This window comes from Vidua chalybeata, chromosome Z (assembly GCF_026979565.1).
Source record: "Vidua chalybeata isolate OUT-0048 chromosome Z, bVidCha1 merged haplotype, whole genome shotgun sequence".
Lineage (NCBI taxonomy): Eukaryota > Metazoa > Chordata > Aves > Passeriformes > Viduidae > Vidua > Vidua chalybeata.
The window spans coordinates 66,252,764-66,266,514 of NC_071570.1; the positions used below are offsets into that span (position 1 = coordinate 66,252,764).

At 44.9% G+C, this 13,751-nt stretch overlaps 1 protein-coding gene across 2 annotated transcripts; it reads right to left on the reverse strand.

The window, feature by feature from the left end:
* On the reverse strand, window positions 1-11,415 carry TAL2 (TAL bHLH transcription factor 2). Of its 2 annotated transcripts, XM_053931980.1 has the most exons (3): window positions 11,333-11,415; window positions 2,445-2,808; window positions 1-2,330 (listed from the first exon to the last, which is right to left on the reverse strand). In XM_053931980.1, exon 2 carries the CDS (start codon window positions 2,796-2,798, stop codon window positions 2,451-2,453), a length of 348 nt encoding a protein of 115 aa, XP_053787955.1. In that variant the 5' UTR covers window positions 2,799-2,808; window positions 11,333-11,415; the 3' UTR covers window positions 1-2,330; window positions 2,445-2,450. The 2 variants fall into 2 exon arrangements, with proteins under 2 accessions (XP_053787955.1, XP_053787954.1); XM_053931979.1 differs by having other exon boundaries at window positions 1-2,808.
* Window positions 11,416-13,751: the final 2,336 nt, after the last annotated feature.

A 13,751-nucleotide genomic window follows, 5' to 3' on the forward strand; every position in this document is an offset into this window, starting at 1 on the left:
TTCGTTTCTTAAATAATTTATTTGGAATATATTAGGTGTTAAATAACATCATATAGCACAAAGTGTTATCAGTTGCACTGTATTTGTTCATGATGACACAGATAAGAAATCCCCAAAACACAAAGAAGAAACTTGACCAAAAAAAAAAAATCTTTGGTAGAGAGATCTAGGGAAATACTTGCTGAATGTGACAGTAGGGAGCCCCTAAACTGAAAGGAGATCAAAGAAAATGGTGATATGAACCGAAGCAATAACAAGATGGGAAGGTTTTTAGCATAGAAAATACAACAAGCATATTATGTTACAAAATTGCCAGGTTTTCTTTCCCGTTCCCAGTATGACAGCTGCTCACAAGATGTTTTTCCTCGCCTTGGTGATGTGTGTTTCCTAGGATAGCAAGTGACTGATAGACCCAGCAGCACCACCACGCCTCAGCAGGAAGTGCTCTGATTTACTTGGACTAATTTGTCCTGCTGGAACTCCAGCAAGCCAGCAGAAATATGGGAGGAGGATGTGGCTCATTACCTTTGAGGTGCCATGCAGAAAAGGCGGTGGCTCCATTTAGTCACATTAAGGTGGGTAGAGGTGGGGAGAAACAAAGGACTCTTGATGCCTTTCCACTCAGCTGCTCCCCAGGGCCATCCTGACAGATCACAAACCCAGGGATAAGCAAACTATTAGCAGTGTTCAGAAAGGAAACCAAATCAACGTGAACCCTTTTAGCTTTTTTTTTTTTTCTTCTTCTTTCTTTCTTTTGGTCAAAATCTGTCCACTGGCATGCCTGTACCTTCCAGCACCAGTGCTGGATGGGGTGAGCTGAGTTATTGTCAGACCTTGGCTTTTGTCAATGCTGAGGACAGCTCAACATTCCCATAGCAGGAGCCAACCCTGGCTTCTTTGGTGCTTGGTGAGGCTTTGAAAGGCAGCTCAGCTTCAGGTGCCAAATCCCCTCATGCAGGAGGCCGTACATGCTGCATGGACAAACCATAGTTCTGCTTTCTGAAAGCACCTCTTTGTCTCATGAACAAACAGAAACAGCCCAGGGACGTGCCTTGGCCTGTAGGAGCTACATTTCTTCACCAGTCATGAAAAATTGTCTTTTCTAAGCCTTGACATGTACCTTGGTCCACATGAAAATTAAGAGGCACTTGTGTCAGTGGGAGCAGGACCTCAACAGAAGGCCATTCTACTTAAACCTGGTGTCATTTTCTCTGCTGTTTTGGGCTGCTCATAAGTCACATGAGCAGGCTAGGCCTTGGCTGGCACAGGTTATAACTCAAGTCAGGAAATTAGATTGGATTTTTTTGTGGGCAGCAATAACTCACAGTGGCCACTTTCATGCAGCTTATCGTGTAAACACCTACAGCGTGATGGATCATACATGGAAGTAACTCACAAATGGAAGATATTTACAACAATTTCTTTGTACTTGCTCCACTGGCCCATTTGGGATAGTATCCAGGTGGGAGGTGCCTCAGCTAGGGCAGATGAAAGCAGGGAGTTTAAGGGCAGTCATATAGTCTATGCATGCATAACCATAGACATAGCTTTGTCCACAAAGGTTTTCATGGCACTTCAGTGAGGCCTTTTTTCCCAGGACCTCCTTCCCAAAGAGGACCTCCTCCATTGCTACAGCTCCTACAGAAGAACAACGGCATTGAGTCACCAACCAACCTCTTTGATGGGCTTTTAAGGCAGCTGGGGTATAGCTGACCATCTTCCTTCAGGTTCACGCTGTCACTGCTATGGAGGAGATTTACTTTGCCTAATGAACCCACTGAAACTCATCTATGGCTATGCATTTTGTCATTTTAAATTGGTGCTTTTTGCTTTAACCTAACATGTAATTTTGTTTAATGTGCTTTGCTCTGACATAAGGGATCCCTCCCGTCTGATGAAGAAATATGTAGCCAGGTTCAAGGGCTAGGACTTAAATTTAAAAAAAAAAAGAATCAAGCTAGAAATAAGATTCACAAGTTCAAGACTGAGTGCAATTAGCCCCTAGAACAACTCATGGAGGACTGTGTCAAATATCACATCTCTCAAAATCTTTCACAACAGAGGCCAGATGTCTGTTGTGGACAAATTTTGTGGCGCTGTCATAATTTTTCATCTCAATAGTGTTTCCTTGGAAGAGAATGGGAGAATAATTTCTTTCCCTGTCAGAAACACTGAAGGAATTTCTATGCCCTGATTTATGGAGGAGATCTGGACAGAAGACTCTTCTGGCTTGGACTCTACCATGACAGCAGTGAGTCCTTCTAAGCTCCCAGAGACCACAAGTTCTCCATCTGGACATCCATGTTTTTGCACGATCAACGATTTCCATCCTATTAAATAAAAATGCAAATTAGATAGCAATAAATACAAATAAATAATTACAATACAAGGATTCTGCCAGGAGAGAGGGACTATCACACTAACACCGAGACTGCTCATCTCACTGTCTGCTAGGGGGATGATGCCTCTGACCAACACTCTACTATATTGCTGCTCATGCCGGGACAGGAGACACTACAGTTTTCAATCAGCTCTTCCATGCTCTTCAAGTGTGGGGCTTGCTGGAAGAATCCCAGGATGCTGCCCCGAGTTGCCACTGCTGTCTGCTGCAGGCCTGTCTCTCCCAGGACCTTGACGAGGAAGTTGATGTATCTCATGGCCAAGCGGAGCGTCTCATTCTTGCTCAGTTTTTTGTCTGGTGGGTGGGTGGGAATGAGCTTCCTCAGCTTGGCAAAGGCACTGTTGACATTTTGCTGCCTCCACCTCTCCCTGGTGTTGGTGAAGATCTTCCTTGTCATTCTTAAGGTGCTGCAAAGCAAAGGAGATGGTGAGTGAATGCTGGATACCCCTGGATAGGCTGCTTTTTTAGGACCACTGTAACCTCTGGGCCAGTGGCAAGAACTGAGTGGTGATGCTAGGCTTCTGGCTGGTGTTCTTGTTCTCCATGTCCTTCACAGATTCACCCTAAATTTGCGATCAGAATTGTTAGAGATCCAACTGGATGCCAGAGTTCCGTAAGAACTTCACAAAGGAGGTAAAGGAATTTAATTTCTTTATACAAGCATTTAGTGCTGCTACAAGTCCAGCTTCTCCAGGCTTCTCAGAGTCCCCCTGCAACAGTATTCCCAACAGACAATGCATTTGTCATCTCACCAGGCTGTGTGAGAGCCACACAGGCACTTTTTATAGGGGAAAGCAGGCAGACCCAGTGCAGAACACATCCCCGCTTTCCCAGCCTCATTTCACACCTCCCTGGAGTCTGCACCCAGCTGGCCCAAGCTTGGTGATTCCTGGCTGGAACTAAGCCAGGTGGACTTCACCAGGGGCCTTCAGTGAGCAGCCAGCCCACACCACAGACATGTGTGACTGTGGTTATTTCTCCAGAGCTGCACCAGTCTGGTTCCCTGTCCAGCCCACAGTGGCTGCTCACTGCTGGTGTCAGGCACTTTTCACTTTCAGTCTAAAGGCTTCTCCTTTAGCCTCTGAGAAATACCAAGACTTAAGCCACAAGTGTTATAAGTGCATGAGGGAAAGTGTGATTCCTACAAAGCATGCTGGCATCCCAGACAAAACCTCTCCCCAGTTGTTCCCTGTCCACCCTGACAGAGCCACGCAAAGGGAGCCCCCTGCCCAGAGCAGACCTGGCAAAGAAGAGTACTGAGGCAAGGGGTGCACAGTGATTTTAAATGCCATTTACCAGAAAGACTGCCAAAAGTTCTTTGTGTTACCCTAACCTTTCTCCCACCACCATGGGAAAGTGCTTTCCCTTCTCTCCCACAGCCCTGAAGGAGACAGACTCCTCCATTTCTAAAGCAGCGCTTTATGCCAATGGCATGCAGACAGCTGGAGCAGGGAAGAGCTTTCCACAGCCAAGAGACTAAAGGACAAATATTTCCTTACCCTCTAATGCATGTGAAAACCTCAGCTTTTTATATCCAGTGGCAAACCCTTCTTTACTGTAGGCCTCTAAAGGGGAGTGGGGAGCAGAGGGAATAGCATCCTTCATCCCCAGGAAGAGGAAACTTGGGGATGACTGCCCAGCTGTGATCCTGTTTCCATCTGAAGCAGCCTTACACCATGTAAGACACTTGGGGTTTGCCAAAACACAAGGTAAAAGTCCAAGGGAATAAAGAAACACAAATGTGACACAGTTTAATTGGGATGCCCTGTCAGGGAGCCAAGGCAGGGAAGTTCCTGCCCAGCTCCTTCAAGTTCCAGTCCAGCACGCATTACCAGCTGCCAGGGGAGCACAGCTGCAGCACTGTGAATCCTGTCACAGCTGTGTTCAGAGACCTCTGGTCAGGGATGCAGCCAGTACAGGCACACCCCTGTACACTGTAAGTAGCTGCTTGCGCTGACAACACCTCACAAGTTCCTCTTGGCCTTTACACTGTTAACACATTTCTATTTTGGTAGAGGTCTGAAATTACTGTCATACCTTTAGGGGATGAGAAAATCGTCACATCAAAATGGTCTTGTTTCATTAAAGGCTCCTTTAAAAAACAAACCCTTACATTTCAGGTTGCTGGGTGTTTTTCTCATCTTTTGTAGACTTACAAGACTCGCTGCTTGATCCAAATGGGGATTATATCTCTCTTTTAATTTTTTTTTTAATTGTTCTCCTACTCTGTGTATCATGATTGGTTTGTGCTTTGGGAACAAACCTGCTTGGTGCTTTGCACCTACCTCAAATATGTTGCATGTACCTTTCTGGCAAGAGCACTGCCATATCAGTGGTACAGATTTAAACACTGTCTTTCAGTGCTTCTCTGTACTGCAATGTTTTCAATGCCCAAGGCAAAACTTTTGCCTTTACAGATTTATTCTTCCAAGCAGCTGCTCAAATCCATGTGAAATGTAGAATGCCAACTGCTTCTTTCTCTTTCCTCTGTTTTGGTGTTTATGTCGTTGTTTGATAATTCTTTGTTTTGTTTTGTTTGTTTGTTTTTTGTTTTGGTTTGGTTTTTTTTTGGTTTTTTGTTTTTTTTTTCTTCTGAAGACATACTTATCTGTACAAATGTAGTTATTTTTTGTAATGTAGGGGAAGTTATTTGGGTTTCCTTGTTTCTTCTAATGGGCTGACTGGACTGTATTTTGCCAGGCCTTTGGGACTGTGCACTGTAATTCTGCCATGTGGGTCAGTGTTTGCTAGGTACCTGTTTACATCTCAGCTACAAATACCAAGAGGGAGTCTGCTTCTTGTCTTCCTCCTGCTGCAGACAGCACCCAGCACAGCACTCCAGGAAAGCAGGTTAACACCCAGCCCTGGTGCTGTGAACATGCCTTCTTGTCCTGTTAGTGGTGTTATTGGTGGAAAAATAAACCCAGCCTACTCCTTCACGCAGTACTTTCTTTGTCTCTCCACTCATGCCTTTGGAAAGGACAATGCTGCGTTTGTGGTCACAAGCCTTGTCAGCAAACAGATGCCTTTGTGAGAACAGCTCCTGCTTTACACTTCAAAAAAGTGTGTTTGTGTTTCTGACATTTATTCGAGATCAGCAAACAGTTCCTTTCCCAGTGCCTCCTCTTACAGGGATAGCTCTCTGGGGAGCTTTGTTTCAGGTGTAAGCCACCTTATAGTCTCTCCACCTTAAATTCCTCTCCTTTTTGTCTTTACTGGTGTGGGTTTCCTGTTGTTGTGCTTGGAGTTTCCATTAGAAACACAGAAGAAAAATTATCCTGTTTCAATCCTGCAGTGATTATAATGTTTCAGCACAGCTTTTTGCTCTAGTCACCTACACATCCCTCCAGTTCTCTGTAAGCACAGCACCTTCCAGTTAAAATGCAGCCAGTTTGCTGGCAAGGGATCTGATTTCCATTTCTTTTGTCTCATTTCCTCCTTTCTTTTTCTTCCTTCTCTCCAACTTTTCTCACCAAACTTGTCTTTCAATGTTATTATTTGCAACATCAGGTGTTTGCTAATTTTGCACAACCAAGCAATGTATTCTTTAGCTTTCTCTGATGCACTGTATAAAATACATCTCATCTACTGCTTGTGTGCCGCTTGTATCCCACTGGTCTGTTTTAAATCTGTGCAGAAATCACCTGTTTGTACAAATAATGTATAGATTTATTGAATTATCCTGCAGGTTTGGACTCTGTACTTTCTGCTCACCTTTCCTAACCACAGATTAACAGCCCCGCCATTTAGCTGACAATTAAAAATCCGGGAAGACAGTAACTTAAATTCGAGAGGATTAATTCTGCTGTCAGCTATGTAAATCTGGAAGTTTACACCATTTTCACTGGAGAAATTTTGAAGACAAAATTTTGCACTGAGGAAAGGATTTAACTGAGGTCAAGAAGGCATGGCCAGAAGCAGGAGGTAAATGCAGTTTCATGAGCTAACGTGCACATCTGCAACACGTAAAGATAATTATGCAAAGAAATAGCCCCAGTGAATCTGCTCCAATAGCAAGAAAGAAAAAAAAAAAACCACAAAAAAAAAAAAAAAAAAAAAAAAAAAAAAGCCACCACCGCTCCCCAAAGAGAAAACTGAAGCTCTTTGCACCCCTTGCCTACCCATTTGAAAAATATAAAAATGTGTGGTGGGCGGAGTTTTGAATGCAGCCGCGAGTTTCGCCAAACAAAAGACTGTACGAAGGAAGAGATGAAGATCTCTCCCAGCAGCAGTTCTCACAGTCTCTCCGTGCTAAAGCCTTGCAGGCAATTCAGGCAGCAGCAGAGCAGCAGAGCAGCTTAGGCACAAAGCACATCTCTGCCAGACATTCCCCAGCAAATGGCCCCCGAGCCAGCGGTTAATGTCTGAGGGCTGGCAGGGGACTCGGCGGCAGCCCGGCACTCAGTCATAATTAGCAGGATGCTATTAACTAAAGATCTTGGAAGAGAAAGTTCCTCCCTCAAGTTATACCTCTGACCTCGGTGAAGTTAAATCCATGTTGAAACTGGCCACCTGGCCAGTTGAAACTGGCCACCTGGCCAGTTGAAACTGGAGACCTGCTCCTGCAAATCTTAATCAGACAGCAGATGCCTGCTGCCACCAAGAATTGGAGTGCTTCTAGTAAACCTGCGGTGCCACACCATCACTCCACAGGGGAAACCCAGTGCCTGCTAAAATTGGTTATTTAACACATTGCACTGGATTTTGTTAAGTCCCCCCAGCCCTTAAGTAAATGGCTACAGAAGAGCAGATGGTGCCTGTTTCCTCTACCAGGCAGGTGCTTGTGAGCCCGATCTGCCACGGGGAGCAAAGATTCTCCAGCTATCACTCCTTGCTGCTGTGCTTTGTTCACTTTGCATCCCTGTGATTTGGGCAAAAGGAGAAAGGGCAAACTCACAGTTTCCTCCTTCAGTTTCACACAAGCCCCAAAGCGTGGCACTCAGCTTCATGCAGAGGGCAAGACTGAGCATGGATATTACAAGACAAAACACTACCTGTCGCCGACATGGGACTTTATTTTTTTTTTTTTTTCCATTCCCTAGGAGGAATAAACTCACTCCTTCCAGCTTAACCATGTGCAGTTTGCACCATGGCTGCTTGGATTTCAGGGACTTTCTTTGGGTTGGGAGGGGAAGGAAGGGCAGAGGGGACAATGCACCCCAGCTTGATGGATAGCAAGAGGAGCAGCTCACCACTAGGCTCTTCCCCCAGCTTTCCTCATCTCATTCTCCCCATTGCTGTCTCCCTGCATCTCAGTGCTGACCCTTCCCAAATTTCCTCCCACCTGAAATCCCACAGGTTTATTGGTGGACAAGGACACAGAGAGATCTCAGTGCTGAGAGTAAATGCTGGGCTGGCAACCAGGGAGTTCTGTTTTTGTGCTTCTGTGGTTCCCTTGCCTCAGGCAAATTCCTTTTTTTTTTCTTTCTTTTTTTTTTTTTTTTCTTTTTCTTTCCCTGCACCTCTTGACCCTCCTGCTTATTAACCTCTGCACAGTTTGTGGAAAAAAATTGTCAAGTGTAAGAATCTGTGTGTTAGAGCAGACACAAGCACAGGATGGCCCAGCCTTGCAGTGCTGGTATAATGAACGAGAAGAGCCTTTCCCTGCATCCCCAGGGTGATTCCGTACACTATCAGTGAACTTCATTTTATTTCAAATAAGATCTGGGAAGAGGAACTACTTCAGGAGTAAACAAGGGTTCCTTTCTCTGCCTCATGCCTCTGTTGGGGGTGTTATGTGACAATCACACCACGATACAAGTAGAGCAGAGCAGCAAAAGCACTATAAAAAACAGTCCATGCTGACACAGTGATTTACCTTTTTTAGAGCCTTTAAATCTAGGACAAAATGCACTTAGTAGAATATCTGCTTCTGGGAGCCCTCCTGTCCAAGGCAGCGTTTACAGAAGCTCTCACAGTCACACTTGTGCTCTCACTGAACCTTTAGAAAAAGGAAGTCACTGGAGTCTTCAAAAGCAGCTGTGTGAAGGTGTCAGGACTAAGTCATCCTTCATGTTTGGGGTTACTGCACTACACATGATCCCAGTTCCAAGGGGCAGGTCTTTCACCTGACCCAGTGCTGCTCCTGGGTTGCTAAGCTTTGTAATCCAGTTGCCCTCCTGAAGGGTTCAGGTCTTCAGCAGCCAAGAGCACTCTGCTTTCTGAGAAAATAAGGCTTCACAGCATGCACAATGTATCATCATGCCCTCTAGGCCTGCCTTGGGAAAGGAAGATCTGCAAAGCAATGAATGGGCTGCCACCCAAATGGGGTCTGGGAGAGCACTAAGTATATGGCCAAGACCTTGACAATAGTTATAAAGATGTAGCTCAAGAAAAGGTTTACTCTGCACATGGGAGTGGGCTTTTTTGGGGGTTTGGTTTTTGTTTGGTTTGTTTGTTTTGTTTTTTTTTTTTTTTTTCTGTTGCTGTTATTGTTGGATTTTTTTTCATGTAGCTCTCTTCTGCTCAATACTTTTTATGGCTCTTTGCAGAAAGATTAATTACACCACCAAAAAAATAAAGAACCCATTCATGGGCTGCAACAGCTTTTGCTAAATGGAGTTCCAGTGCATTGGCAGGGGCATGACAGCTTGCTAAGCTGAGAAAGGAACACTCTGCCAGAAGGTTTAGCCTTTATTTGCTGAAGTTGTACTTGTGTTATTTTCTGTTCCAGAGAATCTGAGAGTCTCTCTTGGAAAAGTGCTTCTCTGGCCTGAATGACAGTTCCAGTGGGTTTCCTTTAAGAACAGTCTCTGACAAATTAACAAATACTACATAGAGACACCCTCCCCGTGCTTTAAGGTAAACACAGAGAAGAAAAACAGTTTGGTTCTGTTCCAGGAGTTCTTTAGGTCTCTTTCCACCCCCTCCCTCTGCCCTCCCCCAGACCCAGTGTGCAAAACCCTGTTCCACACTGATATTTTTCCCAACTCATCGCAGCACTCATTCCTGCCACTCTCTCTCTGGCACAAGGAGGCAGAAGGGTAGCTGTGAATAGCAGAAAACATTTGCACTGCCAGTGTATGTAGGGAAGTCCACATCCTGGAAGGAGGATGTAAGTGAAGAGTGGGACCAGATGCTACATGTCTTACAGCTCTGCAGAGAGCAGTCTGCAGCAGTTCATTCTGTTAGAGAAGTTGCTGGGAGCAGAAAGGGGAAAATCCAGCCAATGCAAAGGACATTTGCATCAGGGGGAACATAGATATTTATTATGTTTGGATGTGGCACCCCCAAACAATATTTGCTTTTGCATTCTATTCAGGTCTGCTCTGAGGCTGGTGGCAAATCTGTCTGTGCCTGCAGCCAAAGCAAGACTGGAGGTCTGACAGTATCCAGTGCCGAGCCAAAGCTCCCACCAGGCTGCTGACCACCTCGGGTCACACCAGTGCCTGCTGTGCCTAAGACCAGAGGTCACCATGAGCACAGAGGAACGTGGCCACCACGGCAAAACGCGGCTGCCAAAAGTGAGATACAAACCACTGCAAGACAAGGAGCACAACCCCATTTTCCCCTTGCCACCAACCTCTGTGGGCCTGCTCCTGAGAGAAACAGCAGCTCAAAGATCATCCCTGCCTCAGCCACCTCTGTTATTCCACAAATTTCCTGCCTGGCATGCTGTCTCTGTGAGCACTTCATTTCTTGGATCGCCTGCTCATATCACAACTACCGTAAAGATTTAGGTAAACAGGCAGTAAAAACAAGCTGCATTTATTTTAAGGTTTTTTTTTTTTTTTTTTTTCTGATTGGTAAACTTTGTGGTTGGATGTTTGTTTGACCTTGTTTGTTTTTTTTTTTTTTCTTTTTTTTTTTGTATCTGTGTGAAATCATTAGAAATGCATGGTGGAAAAAGATTCTGAAAATGAAATATTGTCCTGTAGTGTTACAAGGAAATCAGGAAGGATAGAGACAGCTACTTCAAAAAACATGCATGTTTTGCTATTTATTAACTTTCTCAAAAAAAAGTTTTATGCAGAAGGCTACCCCTGAAAATAGAAACATGTTTTATATTGGCAGTTTCAAAAGTTTGTTCACAAATCTGAGAGTTACTAATATTTAACAAGAGAAGTGAAATTTAAAAAAAAAAAAAAGCTAACTTTTCCTCCTAAGTGCACTATTGAACTGCAGAAAATTCAAATGCCTATATATTTTACATCTGCATCAGCTGTAACACAGATGACCAGTAAAGTATGGGGATATTTTGAAATATGTGAGGATTGGAATTTAAAACTTATTCCTTACACTTTTACCTGTTGACACTGTCAGTGAATTTCCACACAGTCTAGTGATTAATTAGTACATGATTATTTGTGCTTTTGCAAGGAATTTGTTTTAAATTTCAAACAGCATTGTAGAATTCACTTAAGTTTTATTTCTAAACTCAGGGATCTATGACTCTCTGTCTAATTCTTTTGCACCAGTGCAATAACTCTGATTTACAGCAGCTTGCAGTGCTATAAATGAGTTTGCCTAATGTGTAATTATACAGCTGTAAGAAAATCTAGGAATAGTTAAGAACAGTGATTATAAAATCACTTTCATTTCCTCCACATCTCACCACCAACATTTCTCTCAGAAGCAGTAAAACCAATCAATATTTTCTTCTGGTAAAGTCTGACTCACTGAGTCTCTGTGGGGACTAGAAATTTGGAAAGCTCAGGTAGAAACTGCCTCTTCAATTGATTAAGTGCAGCCACTTCTAAGTAGCTATTTGTCAGATGAGATGCTTTATTCTTAAATTTTTTATTACAAGAACCAGAGGTGCCACAATAAGAAATGAAAATCCAGAGAACTGGTAAAAGACCACTGCAGAAATCCCTTCCTTTTAGGATATTCCCAGCTCTGAGGAGAAATTCTGCCTTTCCTAAGAAAGTTGCAAGATAAGCCCAAAAGAGGGGAGGACAGTTGTAAAGAGAGGAGGCCAATGTCACTTACTTTTCTGGTATTTGTGTCTCGGGAAACCTGGTCAGGGGGTGAACAGGCAGCAAAATCAGGCGCTTCCTGTGATTCTCTCCCGACTGCTTTTCCAGCGCCTGGCCACGGAGCTTGCTCTTGCTGGAGTCAGCCTAGCGCTGGTCCCGGCTGCCTCATTTATAGAGTAGCAGTTCCTTTGTCTGGCGCGTGTCATCACTAGTCCTGGCAATCCAGGGAGCTTGTTTTGCATCTCCCAGGAGATCCTCTCTCTGTCTTGCCTTTTCTCTGCTTACCACATGCCCCCTGCCCTTTTCTGGGGTTGGGGTGGGATGGTAGCTGGAGCTGTCCTTACCAGCTTTAGTCACTTATCTCAGTGACTCTGGCTAGAACTTTGTAGGAAAGGACGGAACCAGCATTAGCAATAGTCTAATTTTCCCCTCTTTTTCCTCTTCTGTTTGGGGAGGTTTTGTTTTTTGTTTTGTTTTTTTGTTTTGGTTTTGGTTTTGGTTTTGGTTTGGTTTGGTTTTGGTTTTGGTTTTTTTTTTTTGTTTTGGTTTTGGTTTTGGTTTTGGTTTTGGTTTTATTTTAATTTTAATTTTACTTACTTATCCAGCTCTGACATTGTCAGTGTTTCCAGAAATTGAAATGGCTCTTTCAAAAGCCCTCCTTAGCATGGCTCAGAACTGAGGAACAGGCTGGGGGTATTTATTGCACTCCCAAGAGGAGGAAGTTCCTGCTCTGCTCTGCCAGAATGTGAGGTGTAACTGGGAGGTGAACACGGGCAGGCAAGTGGATCCTGCCCTTCCTTATTTGATGGAAGATCCCTCTCACTTGGAGTCACAGCTGGCACCTCCTGCAGCCAGAGGACAGTGACAGCTGCTGCTGTCCCAGTGCTGCCCCAAGCCCTGGTGCCCCTCTGCTGCACTCTGTGTGACAGCAGGAGCCACAGGTGTGAATTCACACCTCTTCCAGCCTGTCCTTCACTCCAGGGCCCAGGCAGTGCACTGAAGGTTTAACTCATGCTTTCACAGCAAAGATGAGTCAGCTCCATACCTCAGTGGCTAAGATGTAGGGTCAGTGAAACACTGACTTCTTTCTCCATTGCTAGGTTGTCCCCAGAGCTTCTTCTCTGAGCAAGGACAACAGGCAACAAGGTGACATCTGAGTGCAAAACCCAAAACCTGCAGAAAAACTCCACCCTAATCATGTGTCTGGGTCCATGACAGGGACTGGTCCATCCAACCTCACCCTTGCCCTGGGTAACCACTCATTTATAGGTCAAACACTGGCACAGGTTGCCCAGAGAGGTGGGGGTGCCTCACCCCTGGAAAGACTCAAGGCCACTTTGGATGGGGCACTAAGCAACCTGATCTAATTGAAGATATTGCTCAGTGCAGGGTCGTTGGACTAGGTGGCCTTTAAATGTTCCTTCCAACCAAACCAGTCTTTGTTTCTACGAAAATAGTAATAAAATTGCCCCAGGCACAGGCCAACTAGCCTTACTGCAATCATACAGATCCTTTGGGACCTGTCCAGTCCTTTCTGCTCCTCCATCCACTTTTCCATTAAGTGCTGGGAGTTTGCTTTGGATGAACATTTGGATGAGCAAATAGGGATAACAAGAGCAAGGTACCTGCTTATGCCCTGGAGCAGCAGGAAATATCCCAGGGATATTTCCTGGGGAGAACAAGGGGTGGGGAAGAAGAAGCCCCAGCTCATCACCTCACTTTCATGGGGCAGGAAAACTTCTGCACCCAGGATAAGCAGCTTCAGGCACACTCCACCACTTCCCTCTGCCAGGTCCCAGGAAAGCCCAGCTATTACCCAGACCAGCTCACCCCAAACTGTAACATGGCTCAGCAGTGCTCACCTATTGGGTTTTTAACAGCACTGAGAATGTTTCAGCTAACAGGACTGCCCCATAAATATTAATAAGCCAGCAGTGGAATGATGTGGTTGCTCTCTGGAGAGAATGAGCCTCGGGTCCCTGCCAGGGCAGAGCTGTTCCCTGCAGAACTGGAACGAAGGTTCAGCCCTTTCACACGGTAAATTAACAGTGGCACTACAGCCTGAAAGCTGTGTCAACTGCTTCATTTAGCACAAGTGTTATGTTAACTAAAGGCCCTATTCCGGAGGGGCCTTTGGCCTCACAGAAGCCTAATTTCCATGTAATTTACACTGGAGAGTTGGAGAGTGCCCCTCCTCTCTGTTACTTCCTCCAACCTATTATGTACCCAAAACCTACCCTGAGATGCTCCAAACAGTGGGCAGCAGCAGGGAAGGGGGCTTGTAGGTCCAGAAAGGGAAGGGAACTGAAGCTCCTGATCCCTAACTGCTTGGATACTTCACTGCCTAGAGCTTTCGAAACCTGTCCAGACAAAACACTACAAAAATACACAACCAGGAAAGCTTCTTTGCTTGCAGGGAGAGGGGTAGGATG

Coding starts and splice junctions, on each gene's coding strand:
- TAL2 (XM_053931980.1), bottom strand. CDS start 2,798: ATGACAAGGAAGATCTTCACCAACACCAGGGAGAGGTGGAGGCAGCAA.